Here is a 22,789-nt window from a genome sequence, read left to right as displayed (position 1 = left end):
GGGGTCCGGAGAATTCTCCAGGTGTTGTGGTGCCCGCCGACCAGGTTTCTTCACTGCTGAGTCTAGTTGTTGCTTTTTAATCTGCTGTAATAGGGCCAATTTTACTTTGTCCTTTCTCCTGTGATCTTGATTTAAAGGGGAGGATGGGCCAGAAAACAGCTTCAGGTCACCAAATAAACCCAAATTCCAAACAGTGAGGTGCCATAAGACCCATCCTCCACATGGTCCCCAGATCACAGTCCTGCATCATGTGGCCTTGGAGAGTCCCTGGTTCTGCAGCTGTATCAGGGAGCTCTGCTGTCTCACATCTCTGCTGTAGCTTAGCCTGGTTTTTGTTTTAGTTTTGGATCTGCATTTCCATTCTCTTTTCTCTTGCCTTTTTTTCCCTCTGTGCTCCCTCCTTCCTTCCAGAGTCCTGGCTGGCTCTCCCTGTGGGATGCATCTGCCCGCCTGTGTGTGCAGAAACCCACAGCAGCATTAGGGTCCTTACCTCTCATTCATTCTTCCTGCTGGCTGTTAGAAGAACTCGGCTTGAGCATGGAAGAAAGCTCTTCAATGTGTGGGCTCTTGTCTTTGTGATAAAAGCTTTTGTCCCATAGTAATTAGGCAGAGCTCTAGTTTACTTCGAAAACATGATTAACTCTTTGGGAAGGAGGGGAAGAAAGATGAAGGGTTGTTATTTAAGATGGGCGCCCTCGGAGAACAAAGGAGAGGCTTTCCACATTATTGTGCCTGCTAATGAGGCCAAGCCTGAAGCTGCCAAGACTGAGGTTGCTGAAGTTGCCATGTACCATGGCTTCCTGAGAAGAAGACAGGATCAGGAGTAACCCAGCAACACTGACATGCACAGGAATGCACATGGCCAGAAGCAGAGGACAGTTTAAGGCCAGCCCATGTGAACTTGCCTTCTCTCCCATCTCCCAAAGGACCTGGGGAGACAAGGGAGCAAAAAAAATAATCCTCATCACACTCTGCTCTATGGTTCTGACATAAAGAGTTTGCCTCACCCCAGATCACTGAAAAGCGGCTGCTTTGCTTCATTTCTCATCACTCTCTAGATGGCTTGGATTGTTTATAGTGAACATGTGTTATTTATAAAATCAGGAAAATGTCAAGTTATAGTATGGAGAGGGAAAAAGAAAGAGAAAGCCAGTTGTTTCGTGGAACTGGCAAGGAGTCCCATAGTGGAATTAAGGCAGCACTAAGAATTAAAAGTGCTTGTCAGGGACCTGGGATGTGACTAAGTGGCAGAGCACCTGCCTTGTAAGATGTGAGACTGTGAGGTAGAGACCATCTTACTGACTCATTCTCCAGAGGTCCAGAGAGTACTTTGAGTGTACATATCTGGATTAATCATTTAGAATCTACACACTCACATACACACACACACACACACACATGACACATATACACATACCAATGTGTGGGCTCTTGTCTTTGTGATAAAAGCTTTTGAAGGAAACAGCTTTTTTTGAAGGAAACAGATTTAGTCCAAATATATGATTCTAATGAGAATTTCAGAGACCCTAACAAGTCATTGGGTTGAGACAAGTCAGTGGGTTGAGAAGAAGTTGACTATGAATCTTCTGAGTCCTCTCAAACCAAAGACCATAAATGGCTGCCCAATGGGTCCATGTGTCTCAGGCACTGGCCTCCAGACATCCCTTTACAGAGGAGTAAATATGCTTGACCTCTACCTCAGTTTCCTCATTACATAAATGGGGGGTAGTAATAGTGTTCGCCTGCTAATATTGATATGAGGGTTACATATCATCCCACGGTGCCTGACACATAACAAGGGCTTCATTAATAAATGTTATTTCTTATCATGATGATCATCCCAAGTCACCAAGATTCCTGATGGTTGAAGTAAGCTTTGCATGGAAATATGCTGGATTCTCAAAGAGTTAGGATATTTTTTTTAAAACGCCTCACAAATCCAATCTGGTTGCTATCAAGTTCTTCATACCAAGTTCTTTCTAAAATCTTTCTTCTGCGGATCCCTGATTCTTGAATAATTTCAGTCTATAATTTCAGCCTAGCTCTGTGGGACAAAGATGAAATCATATGTGATAAGAGCTCTGTGTTTATATTTTGTGTAAAATTTAGACATGATCATATTAAAAATATTAAAAATATAAAGAATTAAATGGGCAGATCTCTGATAATACCCTGGGAACATAGAAGAGAGTTATTGTCAAAAATTCCAGCTCCTCTTTTTCTCTCTTGAACTTGTGGCAAAGACTAGTTCAAACTAGATTTCACTTAAGCCTACAAGCCTACGGGAAAGGATGGAAGGGTAGCTATTGTCTCTCTGTTACACCCTAAAATCATCTGAATCCTGTCTTGTGTTTTCCTTCTTGTCCTTTGCCCTTTTTTTTTTTTCACTGGAGGAGGACTTCAGGGAGATAGTAAGAATGCTGTGGTAACAGAGGGAATTAATTTGACTGTGCTCTGAAGAAAGAACGTGTTGATTTCCCACTAGCAATAGTTTCTCCACCCATCAGAGCAGAGCCAGGGATGTGGTACATTACACAAACCAGTCCCATTTGACCAGCTGTTTTTGGCTATGTCAAGCCTAAGAGTTCAGCCTCTTTACATAGAAACATGTTGCCTTCCTCGAATCGATTCCTGTGAGACTAAAGAAAAATCCCGTGTGGCCCAAGCATGATGTAACAGGGCTGTGTGCTTCAGAACTCGGGACACACCCTCAGAGTTCCTGGCATCCTTTCCCAGAATAATCACATAGCCACGGCCCTTTTTTTTCTTTTTTCTATGACCCTTCCACGCCAGGGCGCCTTGCCTTGGCTGTGTTTTGGAGCAGGCCTGGTGCCGCTCTGCTTCCATGAAGCTCAAGACCATGCTGGGAAGCCTGAACCACCTCATTGAATTCTGTGAGAGATGAGCATTTCTGGACAGTTTCTGTGCATTTTGTTTTCCTGGTCGTGTCTGTACTGTTTTTGCAGGGCAGCGAAATGGAATCAGTCTCTGTCACTTGAAATCGCCTTGATTAAAACTTACAGACTCAGATGACAGTGAAGTTACCATATACTTGTTCATAATTGTTTTAAAGTTTAAGACAGTGATATGTAACGTTACCTTTCAATTTTTAAAAATAAACTTTAAGGGCCAGAGTACAATGGGTAGGGTACTTGTCTTGCATGTGGCCAACCTGGGTTCAATCCCCAGTAATCCATACAGTTCCCCAAAACCCCACTGAGTTATCCTTGAGCTCAGAGCCAGGAATAAGCACTGAGGAACACAGGGTGTGGCCCCCCCAAAATTAATTAAAGTTTCACTGTCACTGTCCTCCGGTTGTTCATCAATTTTCTCGAGTGGGCCCAGTAACGTCTCCATTGTGAGACTTTGTTGTTACTGTGTTTGGCATATCAAATACGTCACAGGTAGCTTGCCAGGCTTTGCCGTGCAGGCAAGATACTCTCGGTAGCTTGCTGGGCTCTCCGAGAGGGGCGGAGGATTCGAACTCGGGTCGGCCATGTTGGCTGCGTGCAAGGCAAACACCTTACCCGCTGTGCTATCGCTCCAGCCCAATTAAAGTTTAATTATATTATATAATGACCATATAGTTTCTAGTTCTTGCTTCTTCCTGTCAGAGTACCCATCGGTAATATTAATAAATGGGGAAGTAGGAACAAAAATACATATTAATAAATTGGAACACTACCAATTTCAGTGATGGTTAGATATCTCATCTGAAATCTATCTGATGTGACAGATTCTCACATAGACTGCAAGAAGGGGCAAATAGATCACTAAACTAGCTCATTAGGCATAAGAAGAAGTTACTAACTTCTTAATTACCCATTATCCTCTCCTCCACTACAGTGAAAAGAATCTAACATTTATTAGGTTCTTAAAATGTACCACATTTTCCACTCATTTCATTATTCCTTACAATAAGTCTATGAATTTGGTATCATTATAAATATTTCATAGATAAGGAAAGTGAGGCATCATAAGCATGCCCAAAATCATAGTCAAGATTTGAAACTGTGATTGGCTAAATTCATAGCTTCTTATACTTTATAATGAGGATGATAATCCTTGGTCCCAAGCTACATTCTTTTATCCCCTCATAAGATTGATTTGAAGATAGATCCTGAGAGGATATATCTGTCACATGCAGCACGATTTGTATAGTTTGTATGGGTGCATGCGTGCATGTGTATGTATGCTTGTGTCTGTGTAACTAACTGGACCTCAAAGTTGGTGTCATAATGTTGTCACCAAAATACTACTTGATTGGATGTAGAAGAACTAAAACTCACAAAGAAGTTCTCCTTTTTATTTTTTTTCTTCACTTTGTCTGTTTTGTTTTAGTGCCCTATCTGGCAGTGCTCAGAGTTTACTCGAGTTCTGTACTTAGGGATTGCTCCTAATGGGGTTCACGGGACCATACATGGTGCTAAGGATAAAACTCAGCCACATGCTAGGCAAGCCATGTGCAAGGCAAGCACCCCAAGCATCCTACCCACTGTAATATTTCTCCCTATACCCCCTCCCCAAGTCTCCTTTCTAATGTGGAGGTTTGACTTTACTTTTTCTCATGGCTCAGCTTGCAGTGAATTTCAGTTTAATGACAATAGTAAAAATGATCCCCAAGGGAAAAAGAAGTTGGAAATCTCTTTGAGACTAAGTAGATTTCAACAAAATATTGGACGAAACTAATAAACAATTGACAAGATATAACAGAAAAACTGCTAATAAAATGCTTTCAATATGATAAAAGTAGAATATTTTAAGAGATTTCAGATTTCAAAAAAGGCAGAGAAGAAAATAGCAGATTGATGAAATATATTAAATAAATCCCCCTTTTCATCCTGGACAAACAGGTGACAAATCTCCAACCCAGATTGACTGCAGAAATTTATCTTTGGAGAAAATAAATTTTTTCAAGTTCAAAATTTGAGAAAGCAAAGCAGAGGGCAAGAGGAGATATTTGACTGAAACTAAAAATTACTTGCCTGCCATATTGTACTTATAATATCCCTTTTTCTGCTCCTGTTACTAGAATATAGGAACCTGACAAGATTTTTGGAGAATTCTTTTTTTATTATCCTGTTCATTTTTTGGAGCTATCCCAGTCAGTACTTAGGGGCTACTCCCAGCTGGTGCTATGGGACCACTAAATGTTCAGGATCAAACCCAGACTCCTTAATGTTCATACTCCAGCCTTTGAGCTACTCTCCGGGTCCTAAAGAATGCTCCTGTAAATGCATCATCAATCCACCTGTGAGAAGATATCTCCATGTATTAATATTGATTCCTCTTCAGTGGTTCCCCTTAGTTTACAAATATAGTTGATTCTGGGATTGGAGCAATAGTAAAGTGGACCTTGAACACAGCCAACCCAGGTTCAATCTGAACACCACAGATGGTTCCTGAGCCTTGCAAGGAACATAAAGCTAGGGGTGAACCTGGAGACTACCAAGTGTGACCCCCTAACCAAAATAATAATAATAGTAATAAGGGCTGGAGCGATAGCACAGCTGGTAGGGTGTTTGCCTTGCAAGCAGCCAACATGGCCGACCCGAATTCGATTCCTCCACCCCTTTCGGAGAGCCCAGCAAGCTACCGAGAGTATCTCACCCACACAGGAGAGCCTGGCAAGCTACCCGTGAAGTACTCGATATGCCAAACACAGTAACAAGTCTCACAATGTTACTGGTGCCCACTTGAGCAAATCGATGAACAATGGGAAAACAGTAACAATAATAATAATAATAATATTTTTAAATACAGCTTCTAATTATATTTCTAAAATTAAATATATTTTAAACTGTAAGCTGAGGAATCGAACTCGGGTTGGCCATGTTGGCCACTTGTAAGGCAAACGCCCTACCGCTGTGCTAGTTGTGAAGCAGTTTTGATTCCTCCGCCCCTCTCGGAGAGCCCGGCAAGCTACCGAGAGTATTCGATATGCCAGACACAGTAACAACAAAGTCTCCAATGGAGACGTTACTGGGCCCGCTCGAGCAAATCGATGATCAACGGGAGGGCCTTTACCTTTACCTTTACCTTACCTTAAACTGTAAGCATGACTTAAAAACCAGGGGTAACCAAACTTGTAAAATACTACTTTTCCCAAAGCGAGAGTATGAGTGCAAATATAAGATTTAGGGGGGAAATCTTAAGATAAATCATATATATAAATCATATATTTTCAGTGAGCTAAAGGTTATATGGAAAGAATTGGATGTACCAAATTAAAATTAGCCAGAAGACAAGAAGGAACTGGAAATGTGAAACATGATGACTAACATACTTGTCATGCCGGCAAGCTACCAAGAGTATTCGATATGCCAGACACAGTAACAACAAAGTCTCCAATGGAGACGTTACTGGGCCCGCTCGAGCAAATCGACGATCAACGGGAGGGCCTTTTAATGTGGAGAGGTACAAATTTTATTAAGAACAAATTAATCTTTTGATTGATGAAATCAATCATCTTGTACATGACTTAAATCATGTAAAATAGCAAAAAGCAATGACATTTGAATAGGTAAGAACAACAAATTTGAAATATGGCTGAGGAGACTAAATTACAAAATAATGGAGGAAGTCACTCCAAAAATCTCTTTCTCCACAAAAGCATCAAGAACACTGACACAGGCTATCCAAATTAACTTTTTTGTTGTTTTTTTTAGAATTATGGAAATTAAGTTAAGACTCATAGTGGTCTGAGAAAGGGTTTGTTGGTTGGTTTGTTTGTTTGTTTGTTTGTTTTTAAACAAGAAAAGTAGGTGAATTTCAGTAATAACTAAGGCTTGTGGCATTCTGACTTGTCCTAATCTAAATCTTTCTTCCCTGGCTCTGTAGTAACTGAAAGCAAACATCCCACAACTACTCTAGCTTTGTAGGACAGCAATCTGGCAGCCAGTAGAGAGGTAGAACAGGTTTAGAGCTCCCCAAGAACTGCTTCCAAGAGAATGAGCACCATTTGCCCATCTAATTAATTGCTCACTGAAACTCCTTTACTTTTTGAGTTATAGTACCTGCTGGGGGTCACCAGCAAGCACTTCAGTTGAAGTGCTCCTATACTACCATGACTACATGGCCATAGTACTCTGGAGATCACCCAGTTTGTTGTAGATCCAGGTATCCCAAGACAAAGTGCTACTGAGATCATATTTAGGACATATGGGATGGGGCCAGAGTTTGAACTTATGATCTCATACTATACCTGCAAGGCAGCTGCTTGTCACCAAGCTAACCATGCCCCCTGAAGTTTCATCTTAAGGACTTGTCGCTATTTGTTCTGGCTCGGAGCTTGGTCTGAGTGAATAGCTCTACCAACAGAAAACTTATTAAAAATAATCAGTGGCAGTTGCTCACAATCATGTCTGCCTAAGACTCACTGCCAGATAGGACTAACGAAAGTCTAACCTAAACTTAAGAAGGAAAAATTGAGACAATGTCCATAAATAGCTTTTAAAGATTCCACATATAACAGGTAATCTAGAAGGCTAAACATATGGCCCAGAACTTTGCTCATAACGAGAAAAGATCTGGGAGGACCCTGAGCTGTTACTTTTTATTAACTTTATGTTCTGTGCAGTAAGTTAAGGCTATGATAAAGCTATAAAGTGCTTGCTGACTGATGCTAAGGCTCTATTAAACATGAATTAAAGGTTAAGAGAGAGCAAAGTGCTGCCAGGTGTGGCCTAAAGTGGTAAACGTATGATCCAACATCTGCACAGAGACCCTCAGCAAAGGCTTATTTGTTCGAGATATTTAGGGAAAAGCTGTTCAACCATTAGTCACCAAAATACCTCCTGTATAAGGGATCCTTTAAAAAGTTAATGAGCTGACTTTTCAGTAGAAAGGAAGCAGACCGGAAAGCAGTGGAATAAAATTTTCAAATGACTAGGGAAAAGACTATCAATAAAGAATTTTATATCCAGAAAAACTGTCCTTCAAAAGGTAAAGTGAAATTTAGACATTTCTCAAACAACTCTGAGGATTTATCACTAGTACACTTGCCATACAAGAAATGCCTTCAGGAGGTTGTTTTTGGGGTCCCTTATTTGGTGGTGTTCAAGGATTACTCCTGGATCTGTGCTCAGGGATCAATACTCACAGTGCTTAGGGGACTGTAGATGAGTCGGGGATTTAAACCTATGCCTACTGTATACAAGGCAAGTACATTACCTGCTGTACTATATCTCTCCAGCCCCTAAGAGTGTCTTTTTTTTTTGAAACATCAGTTCCATCAAAATTTGTTGAGAACTCCCATGAGCCACAAATAGTCTGGACACTGCCAAATTTGGCCTTAAAAAATAGAAGTAATAGACAAAAAAAGGCTGGATAAATTTTAAGTGGTTAAAATAATGCAGATGCTAATCACAATGTAATAAAAGTTATAATCAGAAAGATATGTGAGGAATTGTCAATTATATGCAAATTAAACACATATTCCCTCTGATATAAGTAATAGATCAGTGAATAATTCATAAGATAAATTAGAAAATACTTTGAGGAAGTGAGAACAAAAACACAACATACTAAAGTTTATGTATATAGCTAAAGTAGTGCTTACAGGAAAATTTATAGCATAAATGCTTATGTTAGAAAAAGATTTTATGCGTGTAAATTATGACTCAATAAGCCAGATATTTACTTAGAAGAAATTAAGGATCATATTATTTGACTACACAGATTTTTATATTACAATATATGTGCTCTTTTTTTATTTTAGTATAGGAGAAAATCACTGTGCTTTTCAAACCACATGTAAAGTTTTCTGAAAAATGAAAGCATTATATATTTTTTTAATTTCTATTTTTTGTTTCTTGGGGTCAAACCGAGCTGTGTTCATGGCATATTTCTAGCTCAGTGCTCAGAGATCACTCTTGGTGGTGTTCAGGGAATCATAACCAGTGCCACAGATCAAACTAGGGTCAGCAGTGTGAAAGGCAAGCACCTTAATCTCTAAGCTATCTCTGTGATCCCAACATCGTTTTTTAAATAAATGAACCAGTATAAAATGTTTTTGTTGTAGATACTTGGCATAGTTATAATAAATTTTGTTTTGCTTGACAATACGTTTTATTTGCCTCTGAATTTAGTTCTAGTGAGATAATAGTTGATATATGCCTGCTCAAATTTTTAGGGTAAAGCACACCAGTGTTTGCAGATAATTTTGAAATGCAGCAACAAAAGAATAAGGAGATTGGTGGATTAATAGAAAAATTAATAACAAAATGCTAATCTAATGTCCATTTGAAAAGTTTGTATACACTATAAAATTCTTTCAGCTTCACTGTACGTTTGAATTTTTTATAATTCTGGGAGGGGAGGAAAAAACTCAGAATGTCACTCTGGCCCTGAAATAACAATTTGCCTTTATTTGCTAACTTAATATCCTATCGATCTGAAGAAATTCATGTTTACTTTAAGGAGCCAGCTCTCTCTCTCTCTCTCTCTCTCTCTATATATATATATATATATATATATATATTAATGTGGTATAGGTAAACATTTAGAACCAATCATCAGAACGATGCTATGAAAGAACGTGATGATACTCAAGGATGAAATAAAATTTTCTAACCTAAGAGCCAAACTTTCTAGGAGAATTCACCCAAGGCTCAAATTATATTTCATTAGGAACACAGATCAGCTAAATTTCTGTCCCCGGTTTCTGCAGGAAAAGTTGTGAAGTAGACCACATGTAGATACATAATAAGTTCATGCCTGTTCCAGATACAGTTCATTTTTCCACCCTGTCATTTTCCAGCACTATATTGCTTCTACAGATCTTACTTCCTTATATATAAGAAGACATTAAACTCATTTTCTCCTCTCCTCTCCTATTATTGCAATGCTCTTGGGGCTTAGGCTTCAGTATTCCATGGAGAGTGACTTTCCAAGTGATGAAGCAGATTCTAATCAGCATAAGATCCAGATATGGACTGGGAACTGGACCTCGGCCACCTTTCTCTCCAACTCTCGAAATACAATGACTAGGGAATTCCTTTGAGGATCACTGGGTACATTTCACGACCCCCAATCCTGTGGCCTCCTTCCAGCCACGGAGATCTTCCTGTCTGGAGCACTTCCGGCCCTTCTGTCCCTTGGCTTTGTGAGTTCAGCTCAACCTGGGAAGGGATAGAAAACTTGGGGTTATCAAAAGCTCGTTTAATTATCTGATGCAAGACTGGCTGGCTTGTTTGCCTCCCTGGCTGTCTTCCTGGGCTTCAAAGCAGCTGAGAAAACAACCTTTTTCTAAGTCTTGGACAAGGAGGAAAATCTCTGGCATGAAGGATTTCTGTCACAGACACTTGGCACAGCTAGAGGAAAGGTTTGTTTAGCTTAGCAATGGGTTTTATTAGCGCAGGCATCTTGTTGACGTAAGAGAATAGGGTCCCTGTTGAAGGACATTTCAGAGTCAGTGGGTTTCCGCTCTTGCTTCTCAGCAGGACCCCTGCAAGCAGATGAAAGTAGTAGATGCATTCAGTGAAGACATAGCCGCGAGTTCATCAACGACCACATTGTCTCTCTTGTTTTCGGGAAGACTGAGACAAAAAAAAATTCGCTAGGCATAAAATTGAGGATGGATGCAGTCAAATTTTTGAGAAGTCCCCCTTAATTGCTTCTCACCTTAATTTTTCCTGGCTGATTCTGTTACATTGTCTTTAGACCCTATGTTCAGTAGCAAATAGCAAGGATAGAAAAAACATTCTTCTGCTTAGGAGGCTGGAGGGATAATACAGTGGGTAAAGAGCTTGCCTTGCATGCACCTGACCCAGGTATGATCCCTGGCTTCTCATATGGTCTCCCGAGTACCACCAGGAATAATTTCTGAGTGCAGAGCCAGGAGTGTCCCCAGAACATTACTGGGTATATAGAGCCTATACTCAAAGTTCCTGATATCTTTGTACTACCTCTTCCATGCTGACCTTTCTGGCACTCCGTAGACACAGCTAGACTGGGTTGTTCCAAATGAGGGTCACAACTGTACACAGGAGGACACAGGGGGGCAGAGAGATAGTACAATAGGTAGGGCATTTGTCTTGCACACAGTTAACCCAGGTACTATCTCTAGCACCCCATATGGTCCCCCAAGCCCACCAGGAGTGATAGCTGAGCACAGAGTCAGGAGTAAGCTCTGAGCACTGCCGTATGTGGCCTCTCCACTCCCCCAAATTAAAGGAGGACACTGACACTATCTCCAGAAGGTGTCAGTGTCCTGGAGGAGGCCTGAGGTTCCCATGCCCAGCATTTTCGGTTCCATGGCTCCTTTCCATTTTCTGAGCTTCTTGAAAGTGGGATCAGGCCAGGAAAAACATGTGATGCTATAGTAAGTTGAAACCAAAGACTTGACTTTGGCCCTGCCCAAGCTGAGAATCTTGGCAGTAATTGACCAGACAGCCCGCTCTTTCCTATGGTTTCTTCTAAGTCCCCTACTTTGGGAAAGGGGTGCCAGCTAAATCCGCAAAAGGACTGTGAGTCAGAGCTCTGAGATTCACCAGTTTGTGTATTTTTTCACGGATGTTCTTTTCTTAGTTGAACTTCATTTGTTGGATAAAGCACTGTATTGGTATTGGGCTCTGTTCTTCATATGCAGTGCAAACCTAGGTACCATTCCCTGTGCAACCATGGAAAAAGCAAGCAGTACTGTAGAGAAGTACTGATGAAGCGTGAGGGGACAGGAGAGACATTACCTCAGGCTGGAGCCATCAGCATCAGCTTCCTGGAAGAAGCAGCATTTGCATGGGGTTTCAGAGTAGGGAACATTTGGACCTTCAGAGATGAAGGGCAGAAGAAAAAGACTGCCCATTTGGAAGCTCATGAACAGTTGAGGTAACCTATGTGGAAAATTTCCCCCAATCCCCTTTGTTTTGAATTGTGCAGTAACCACAGTGCAGGGGGGAGAGAGAGAGAGAGAGAGAGAGAGAGAGAGAGAGAGAGAGAGAGAGAGAGAGAGAGAGAGAGAGAGAGAGAGAGAGAAATTGTCCTTGTTTTATGTATCATTCCAGGGAAGTGAACTGATCTATTTGTGATATACTGGGGCCGACCATGCTAGTTAAAAACATGAACTAAAAATCAGATAACCTGTGTTAGAATCTAGGTTTTAGCATAATAAATGAGTTAGCTCAGGCTTATAAGGAACATTATTGCTTATCATTGTTTTCATCATCATCATTATCATCATCTTCAATATCATTGTGGCAAACCCCCCCACCCTCAGCAAGCCTGTAGGCCTTTTCACCTTTTCAAACCCATTACTGTTCTTTCAGAATCTTGGTGTAAAATAATGCACTAGGGGCCTGGAGAGATATTACTGCAGGTAGGTGTTTATCTTGTACTTGGTAACCCAGATCAATCCCCTGTATCACAGATGGTTCCCCAAACCTTTCCAGGGGTTATCCCTGAGCACAGAACCAGGAGTAAGCCCTGAACACTGCTGGGTGTGTCCCCCCACCCCAAATAAAAAAACATAAAATAATGCACTATAACAGGAAAATGTTTTACACTGAGAGGTATTAATCAACTGTCTGTAGAGATAAAGAGAAGTAGCGGACTAGTCAAAAACATAGGTAAAAAGAAAATAAAAGAAGGGGATCTGTAAGGGAGGCCAGTGCATTCCAAATGCCATTTCTCCACATTTATTTAGAGTAGCCAGGTCTCTGTATTTCCACTTCTAAACTGGGAGAATCCCTCACTGAGGCAGCATAAGGATAAAGAGAACATCGATTATTTTGAAGTTCACAAAGATCAAGGTACTAGAATGGGACACAGAGACGGGAAAAGTGTACGATTAAAGATGATGCCCCTGATCTTTGCAATGACATTGAGAAGTCAGCATTTTAATTCATAAACTAAAGTAAAACCAGATGGCCATCTTTTAAAAATTAAACATTTACACAGTGCACATGGGATCTTCAAGGCCTATATCTGATGCTCAGTAGTAGATACTAATAAATATTTTTGAAGTGGAGAGATAACTCAAAGTTTTAGAGCATATCATTTGCATTCAGGAGCCCTGGATTCAATCCCTGGCACCACATGGTACTCCAAGTATAACCGGATGTACTGAGCCAGGAATGGCCTTCCTGTCTCAACCCCTACCCCATGCACTGCCAGATGTGGCTCTCTCTCTCTCTCTCTCTCTCTCTCTCACACACACACACACACACACACACACACACACATACACACACATTCTCACACACACAGAGAAAAAAGAGAGAGAGAGAGAGTTTGCCAGTGAAAGGCGATGGATCGAATGAATGAAGAATGAAAATCCCATAGTAGAATATCAGTTTAAAAGCGTATCAGAACGTCAGGTTCATGACGCAACAATCTTGTCTTGTTCCCTGCTGCTTGCCCGCTGCTGCTCCAACAGTGTCTCACACAAAGGAAAGTACTGGTAAATATCTGTGGATGAAGAAATGTGTGAATAGGTAGGTAAATGGTACAAATAATGGAAATGACTTCCAGATGGCGGTGGAATTTGGGACCCAGCAACTAGTGCAAAGTAGTTCCTCCAAAGAATTTTAAAATGTCAGTGACCACTTTTCTTGTAAGAATAGATGTAGGAGACCTCCCTGCTTCTATTAGAGTATAAAGTGAAGCTGGTCTTATTTGAAAGGAGCACTCAAGAAAAAAACAAGGAGGCCACTGGGAGAGCAAGCTCACATGCCACACACCTTCTTTATGGAACCCGAGGCTTTCTGAGCTCTATGTATCTGCACTTATCCTTGTCTAATCACTTATTTCCCTCAGAACATACCAGTTTCATACAGCACACATAGGCTTGACTAATATTTCTGTAATTGAAAAGCGAAAATTGCACTGAGACCCAATACTTTCATTGAGTAGCCAGGCAGAGACTATTGACAACTGTTCAAGTCAGATAGAATTTGACTTGATTAGAACACAGCAGATTAAGGATCTGGTGACATATCTGAAGCAGAACAGTCTAAATAACCTGCTAGAGGGGGTTGTTGACTTTAGAAGAGAAATTATTTAGTTTGAAAGGCAAAAGGACTCAGTGTATTGTTTCAGTTCTAAAAGGGGGAAGAATTCTCTGTGTGTTCACAAATATACATGGCAAGCAGCAGTTTTTCTGAGATTTATGGGCTAGAAAGTTCCTTTGCATTCCTTCTCTCTAGTTCATAACATGACAGAATTTCCAGATAAGAAACTAGTATTACAAACAACAAGCACCTTCATCTATCACAGACCCCCAGTGTGACATTGTGTTGGCATTGAAGTGTTTGTGGTCAGGGGCTAGAGAGATAGTACAGTGGGTAAGACTCATGCCTTGCATGTGGCTGACCTGGGTTTGATCCCTGGCACTCCATATGGTTCCCTGAGCATTGCCAGGAATAATTCAGTAGGACCAGGAGTAACCACTGAGCATCATAAGGTGTGGCTGCAAAACAAAACAAAAAAGTGAAGTGTTTGTGGTCTTTGGATATCTAACCAACTTCATGGTTCTCCTCCAGTTGTTCATTTTGTTCATTTTAGAATTTGTCATCCAATCCAAACACATTGCATACAATAAATGGTTTGCTGAGAGAGAAGAGCAGAATCATTGTGCCCTTGTTCCAGATACTGTGTCTCCACTGATATATCCAGAAACCACATTAGATTTTTGTCAATATCTCTCAACTGACTCTTATTAATTTGTTGTTAGCAAACTTCCAAATCTATCTTCTGAACTCTAACTATCATCTTCCATGATTTGTAACCAATAGTTGACCCTGTCTTGTCAAAGGCAAAACCTTACATACATTCCAATATTTTTGCATCCTAAAAGTACCTGTAGTGTTCTCCCAAAATTAATTTAGGTGTGTTTTGATTCTGCTCTTCTCTATTATAATATATTCTTAGTTGAAAATTTTTGCCTCCTGTTACCATTCCCAGTGTCTCAAGTATGGGTTAGTTGCATCATACACAAGGTTCAAATGTCACTTTTTTTTTCTTTTCTTATTTTGTGGCCATGCCCAGTGGTGCTCAAGGTGTACTCCTGGCTCTCTGCTCGGGGATCACTCCTGGTGAGGCTTGGGAGATCATGTATGGTGCTGGGGATCCGAATACGGATTGGCCACTTGCAAGCCAAGTGTCATACCAGCCATACAAGTGACATACCAGGAGGATGTCAATTTTAAATAGAAAATAGAGATGGTCTCAGTGAAAAGGTAACATCCTCCTCCTCCTCCTCCAATTCAACACATCTCATTTATAATTATCTAACATGCCATACATTTTATTTATTGTTATTTTTTTGTCTTCATTAAATATAAACTCCCTTAGTTCCTCAATTTTTTTTCATTCTTTTCCTGATTAATCCAGTATTTGTTATAGGAATGTGGTTGGATACATCAGAGTCCTTGTCCAGATCAATAAAAATATAAAATGTGACAAGACTAAGGCTATAATCTAATACCTTCAACTAGAAGCTGCTATACCTAACCAGATTTCTATTGATTTCTATTGGTCACTTGAAAATCTGCTTAGTGGTATTAGTATCCAACCTAACTTGTCTTCATTTTATCTAGAAGACATATTGAGTGTTTTTTACATGTTCTACTGAAAACAGATATTTTGTGTGCATGGTAGTCCTCTGATCTATCACTCTGGAAGTTCCCTCCAAGAAAAGGAAGTGGGATTTACCTGACATAACTGATCGCTTCCTTTTTCTAACCACTCACGGATCTTCATTTTGATGAGCCATTTTTAAGTCTACTTGAGAAGGACAGGACATTAATCAGTGACCTCTCCAAACCCCAAGATTTCCTTCCAGGTGTGAGGGCACTCAAGGTCAGAGTTTCTTAATTTTTTCCACTTGCAACCCCTTTTTGCTTGAGAAGTTTTTTTGGAACTCCAAATATATATTTATATATATGCATATCAAACATATACTATCAAGATTTCAGAAATAAATTCATTTAATTTATTATTTTTTATTTTGCTAATTAGTCTATGTTTATTTTGTTTATTTTTTTTATTAGTGAGACACCATGAGGTACAGTTGTAGACTTATAAACTTTTGTGTTTGGGTTTCAGTTATACAATGATCAAGTACCCATCCCTCCACCAGTGCCCATTTTCCACCACCAATGAATCCAGTTGCCCTCCCACTCCCTCCATCCCCCCACCCTGCCCCACCTCTATGACAGGGCATTCCCTCTTGCTCTCTCTTTCCTTTAGGATGTTATGGTTTGCAATAAAGGTATTGAGTGGCCATCGTGTTCAGTCTATAGTCTACTTTCAGCACACGTCTGGCATCCCGAGCGAGTCCTCCAAACACCCTTTACTTGGTGTTCCCTTCTCTATCTGAGCTGCGTTTTCCCCCAGCGTGTGCTGCCGACTTCCAAGCTATGGAACAGGCCTCCTGGTACTTATCTCAACTACTCTTGGGTGTCCATATACCATTCTGTAATTTATTATTTTTAAACCATTATTGTTGAGGTACTGGAATTTGTAATACTGTTAATTAGACTTTTTGTGCATCCATTATTCTAGCACCACACCCACCACCAGAGTGCCCACTTCCCTCCACCAGTGTCTCAGGACCCCAACTACCACCACCATCCATGTTAGCTCATGTTTATAGACAAATCTTTCATTCTGATTATGTTGAGCATTGTTTTTCCCCTACTGTGTTGAAAAAAATTCACCTTAAAACTAAAAAAAAAAAATTTTAAGATTTTTTTATTGAATCACTGTGAGATAGACCCTCACAAAGCTGTTTATGATTAGGTTTCAGTCATACATTGTTCCAGCACCCATCACTCCACGAGTGTATGTTTCTCAACACCATTGTCCCCAGTTTCCCTTCCAACACCCCCCACCTCACCCTCAGCCTTCCTCTATGGCAGGCACTTTTATTCTTTCTTTCTCTCTCAAAATGTTTATGCCCTCTACATTCACATTAGACAGCCCCATTTAGGGATCACTGCGCCAGTTTCAGACGCTTTGTTCTTGGTGAGGTCCTTCTTGCCAGGGCTCAAGGCTTGATCAGAGAATAGGCAGGTGCTCCCTGGGAGAGGAACATCAGCTGAGGGAAGTAGGGTTACTGCCTTTGAGCTCAGGTTTGTGGTCTGTAAGATAATTGGTAATGAAATTTTCAAAAATATAGTCTTTACAGATTGCTACCTACATGCTTTTGGTGTCACATATAGTTGCTTTAGGTAGACAATAAGGATCTGAGGTTTGGAATATGGTGGGGTTTGGGGGGACTTTTTGTTTTTTTTTTCTTTTTGGGTCACACCCGGCGATGCACAGAGGTTACTCCTGGCTCTGCATTCAGAAATTACTCCTGGCGGTGCCCAGGGGACCATATGGGATGCTGCAAATCAAACCCAGGTTGGCTGCATGCATGGCAAACGCCCTACCCACTGTGCTATCAGCTCCAGCCCATTGGATTTTTATTTTTATTGCCTTTTCAGGTTAAGAGTTTCTATTTAGTCTGTGTGTTTTCTTTTTTCCCATTTTTTCTGATACTACTATGGTTTAGGGATCATCTTTCTCCTGAATTATCACAGCCTCCTTACAGGCTCCAGAACTCTGCTAAGCTCTTGCGTGTTCATTTTAGACTCTTCAGTCAGGCTAATTTCATAGAGTCCAGCTATTCAAAATTTGATCTGTGGGCTGTAGCATATCCTGGGAGCTTGTTAGAGTGCAAAATCTGAGCCCCACCCAAAACCTACTAGGTCCCAATCTGTAGTGCACAGGACCTACAGATGATTCATACTGATATTAAGGTTTGAGCAGCACTGCCCTCTTTGAGCTTGCCATTCCCCTGCTGGGGAAGTGGGGGGTGGGGGGGTACTATCCATAAACTTCTTGTTCTACCATCCCCGAGCATCTCAGCCAGAAAAGGAGAAAAGGAGCTGTTTGAACAGGTAAGAGATTTTTGATGAGCAGATCTCAGTGTTCCATCTAAGCATCCCCTTGTTAGCTCTGAGAATGATGACCAAGTTTGTCTAGATAGCATTATAGCAGCTGTAAAAGCAAAACATACTGATCTTTGATGAGCCTGTTAAGGGGTCTTTGGGAAACATGCAGTGAAATGTGCTTGTTGATTTGACACAATGACAGGCATTTTCTACCTTTAATTTAGTCCTCCCAACAGTATCATTTGGTGGGTGTAGTTATACTTACTTTACATGTGAGGAAATTGAAGTTCATTAAGGTTAGCTTATCCAGAGCCAAGGGTATATTTAGAATTCAGGCAACTCCATCATGTGGACTAAAATGTTCAAAATACGGTGCTTCAAACAAGTGTTTCTGTCCTGAGGTAGTCAGATGACCCTACATGGGGTGCATGGATCCTTTTATAAGGTGATCTAGCTTTCATTTCCGAACTTGATTTGTCCCTGCCCACCTTACCCTCCTTCCTGCTCTCCATCCCCCCCCCCCCCCCCCCCCGCACCAGAATCCATGAGGTTGAGGCTGGCTCCTGCCATTGGGAGGTGGGGAAAGGGAAGTGAGAAATACATGATTTTCTTAGGAAAACATCATCTGGAAGTTCTGCCTGTCACTTGAGTTCATATTCTGTCATACAAATCTTTGTCACAGGGCCATATCTAGTTGCAAAAGAGTGAGAGAAATGTTGAAATATGGTTCTAAAGAGAAAATGGCAGGCCCAGCCATCAGCAGCTGGCTGATTAGTATAAATGTCTTCACTCATGGATAAAACCTCCGATCTTTTGACAACATGAAAGCACTATTTCTCATAGTTGAGAGTTTGTAAATATTTGTAAATGTAAGCCTTTTGATTATGTGAAGTTATCTCTTTATCCCATGCCTCCCGAAACACCTACATGCCACACTGTCACCATTTCTGATGATGTTAGCTTATAGAACATTAGTTTAAAAAACAATATACTGTAAAAATATTCATCTTCCTTCAGGAGAAATTCTATAAAACACAATGCTTACTGGTGCTTTTGAGCCCTTTGGAGAGTGATGTGAATTAATGATACTTTTTAAATGAAACAACGACCAAACCTTTTAAAGTATGTATCTTCTTAAGGAAATGGCATTGCTCAAAATACCTTGGATATTTTGTGGGGAAAGAAGGTTCTCTTATATTGGTCAACTCTTGCTGAAATAATGCTTTAGTGACAATACATCAGAATCCCTAAAGATTTTATAGCAAGTAATAAGCATTTAACAATAATATATTCTATTTATCAGTAATAAGCATTTAATAATATTGTGTGTGGTGCTCACAGGAGGTCAGCTGCTTAGTCACCAACTCTACTCCTTGTCATTAATCCTTCCACAGATAACAAATTGTCCTGGCTTTACTTTTTTCTCAGAGAAAGGAGTATCAGAGAGCAAGTGGAGACATGGGAGGCTTTTGGAGGCCTGGGCTGAGAACTGACCCAACCTGTCAGCCAAGGGCCATGAAAAATAATGGCTCACCTTTGTGAGAAGAAATGGAGTCACATAGTCAAGGTGGGCACGCAGACTGGGGAAAAGTCGGTGCCAACATAGCAACTTCCTTGTTGCTTTGCCTTTAGCAAATTACTCTGATTGTTTGCAATTATGGTAAATGTTAATCTTTTATGGATTTCTTAGGAGTTTTTTTGTTTGTTTTAGTTTTAGTTTTTGCTTTTTTGGGGTCACACCCGGCGATGCACAGGTGTTAGTCCTGGCTCTGCACTCAGGAGTTACTCCTGGCGGTGCTCAGGGTACCATATGGGATGTTGGGACTCGAACCCGGGTCAGCTGCGTGCAAGGCAAACGCCCTACCCGCTGTGTTATCTCTCCAGCCCAGGAGGGGTTTTTTTAGTAAAATATTTAAATTTCTGAATAGAGTTAGAGAGTCAGCTGAGAGTTGTCCTAGTAAAGTAGCTATTTCAGCATGTGTCAGAATTATGAAGCATTTTTAGAAGAACTGATTTAAGAATTTAAGGCTGGAGCCATAGTACAATGGGTAGGATGTTTGCCCTGCAGCAAGCCAAACTTGGTTCCATCTGTGGCACCCCATATAGCTTTCTGAGGAGACCCTCTAAGAGTGATCCCTGAGTGCAGAGCCAGGGGGAAAAATCTTAAATCTTGAGCACAGCTGGGTGTTCCCATCTTCCAAAAAAGAAAGAAAGAAAGAATGTGACATTCAGTAACAGAAAATAAATGTAAGTATTCCAAAACAATCATTTTGAAGAAATAACTCTGATTTGGTTCTGAAAGAAGTAAAAATTAAATAAACACAAGGTGTACTAAGCTATTACCTCTTTGTCTTAAAGTTAGGATGGGGGTGAATAGAGTATCTGCTCTGCTATTTCCTGTGAGTGACTGACTCCTGGAATTATGTTCTCTGTGCAGATTCTCATTGCCAAGTCTCCTCTGGCCCCCTTCACCTCATTTGTCTACACCATCAAGGAAGAAGGCCTGGTTCTTCAAGGTAAGATCTTTGGATTAAGCCACTTCTTTATGCTAATATGCTCAGTGCTTTGCAATGTGGTGATAATGATAGTCATACTTCTGATAGAAGTTACCCCAGGATAAAATCAAAGGTTGAGATAAAATGGCCATTGACATTTTCCACTGAAGGAATCAAAGAGACTGGCCAGAGTGGCACAAATTTGACATAAGGTAGGTGGGACTAAAGGAGAATTACAGAATTGCCTAACAAAATGAGACCACAAAGATTGAGGGTCAAGCCTAGCAAGCTAGGAATGACCATTGCCCCCGTCTTCCAGATTCCTGGAGTGAGGACACAAGTGATAGGTCTCTGATCCCTTTAGGGAGAAGCTGCCATTCTCAGAGTATCCCCCACCTAACAGACTGGACAACCCACAAAGCCACACCCTGTGGGGCACTTGGTATGGAGTCCACCTCCTTAACTTCCTTCTGGTTACTCCTTTACTAGTGCTCACACCCTAACTGGGGACCAGGTCTTCCTGTCCCACACCTGTGACCTACGCTTGAGACTTTAAGGTAAGGAGCCCCAGTTAGAGTGTCTGAAGGTGGCAGTCTAGGGAAACCCAGAAGCTAGACTCTGCCACTTAGGAAAGATGTCCAAAGGCAGGTTGGTCCATGAAAGAATGGACTCAGTGAAGGTAAATTCCAACACCCTTGAAAGTAGCCCATAGGCTCAGATGTCCAAAACTGCTTATGCATTAAGAAGGGATCCCACCCCAGTAGGACTTGGATCAACAATCAGGCAGGAAGCCCCGCCTCAGAGATGCCCAGGAAACATCTGAGCTACAGAGGAACTGTAGCTGTCGTTTCTGTGTGTGCAGTGGGCATCTGCCCCGGAGGACTCTGTAAATGGAGTGTTTCCCCTGGGTTGGTGAAACAGGCCACATCTCTCCAAAGTGTCCACGGACACTCCCATTGGTTTGTACTGTGCGGACCTCACAGGAATTCTGGGAAGCCAGCTGGAGAGCTCATGCACCTGACTAGGTTGTAGGCTACAGCCTTCTCTTCGCTGTTCCTTCTTAAATGTCTGTCTCTTCATGGACCCAGAAAACTGCCTGTTTGTTTGGTGTGGCTGAGCTCCCCAGCAGGAACTTGGGTCCAGGGAAATTTGGGGTATGAACTACTGACCCTTGGCTCTTAGCCTTTGACTTATGCTATCCAAGTTCCTTGGTAAATATTTTTTTTACAATTGCAAATATTGTTTTCTGACAAAGAAGCAGAGATTTGAAGACCAGATTAAGCAAAGCAAACAGCAGGGCCCTTTGTTACAGACTCTCTAAGAGTGTATAAGTAGTAAGCAATCAGAAAGCTAGACTTTTATTTACCCAGTGCACAGTGTGGCTTTTGGCTCTTCATTTTTAGAAGCTTTCTTAAAAGATTAGAAGTCTAGTAAATAGCTAATATAGATGAAGATTGTAAGAAATTCAGTGAAAGATTTTAAGACAATTGCAGGGGGCAAAGAGTTGGTTCTGCCCTGCTGGCTTGCATTGAGAAACTTGACATAATGCCTGTGTTTTGATCACTGGGAAATTTGGTAAAAGGAATTTTAAAGCCAGATCTAATTTGATCAGCTTTTTGAATAATATTTGTGGGAACAGGATTCATAGAGTTGCCTCTCTGACGTTTATTCTTATTGCTAAGATCCTGATTTTGATAGGAAAAAGGAAGTTGTTTTGAGAAAAGCAGTAACAGGAAATATAATGAATGGGAAAAGGTTTAAAAAAATGTGAAGAAAGAACCATTAGAAAAAGTTGAAAAATAGGCCAAAAAAGTTGATTGTGAAAGGAAGCTGACCTGAACTGTGTGTCCAAAAGAGAAAAATTCAAGAAATTAACTCACGCATATACTCATACACCAATATCTAGGGGACTGCAGTGCTTCACCTGCTGCTTTCAAAGCTGTTTTCTCCCTTCTCCCTTTATGCCACCCTCCCTCCCCACCAGCTGCTCCTCCCTCTCAGAGATTTTCTAGAAACAGCAGAACCCTCCAGTCCTGTTAATGACATAGAACACAGAGTCTGAATACTCTCTGCTCTAGCTACATGCCTACAGACTTTGGGGGAACCAAACGTAGATCTCTGCTCCTCAGAAAAATAAGGCTCCCTCCTTTATTGGGGGATGCTTTAGATTTCATTTGTAGCTCTAGTGTGATCTTGGGGAACTCTCTGGTACCCTCATTTCATGTACTTGAGCCCGAAAGTGTTGACCTTGCCACAGGACATTGCACCCAGCATGGTAGCCCTTTGTTGGACCATGGCATTAAACCATGGCATTAAACCAAAAGGATCTCAATCAACATTTGTACAAAATAATAATAATAATAATAATGTAGAGAACAGTAGAAAATCTCAGATTATTTCTCACATATATTGTTTTAA

At 40.9% G+C, this 22,789-nt stretch overlaps 1 protein-coding gene across 1 annotated transcript in view; it reads left to right on the top strand.

Annotated features, from left to right (window-relative positions):
- The window catches only part of RAD51B (RAD51 paralog B), a 672,013-nt gene that overhangs the window by 641,522 nt on the left and 7,702 nt on the right, over nt 1-22,789 (top strand). Inside the window, exon 10 of the mRNA XM_056134025.1 lies at nt 20,314-20,392. Within this exon, the coding sequence (XP_055990000.1) occupies nt 20,314-20,392 (79 nt within the window). The remainder of the gene's footprint in view (nt 1-20,313; nt 20,393-22,789) is intronic.

This window comes from Sorex fumeus, unplaced genomic scaffold (genome assembly GCF_029834395.1).
Source record: "Sorex fumeus unplaced genomic scaffold, SorFum_2.1 ptg000098l, whole genome shotgun sequence".
Taxonomy (NCBI): domain Eukaryota; kingdom Metazoa; phylum Chordata; class Mammalia; order Eulipotyphla; family Soricidae; genus Sorex; species Sorex fumeus.
The sequence above is the reverse complement of the archived record's forward strand: the minus strand, read 5'-3'. Positions and strand labels throughout refer to the sequence as shown.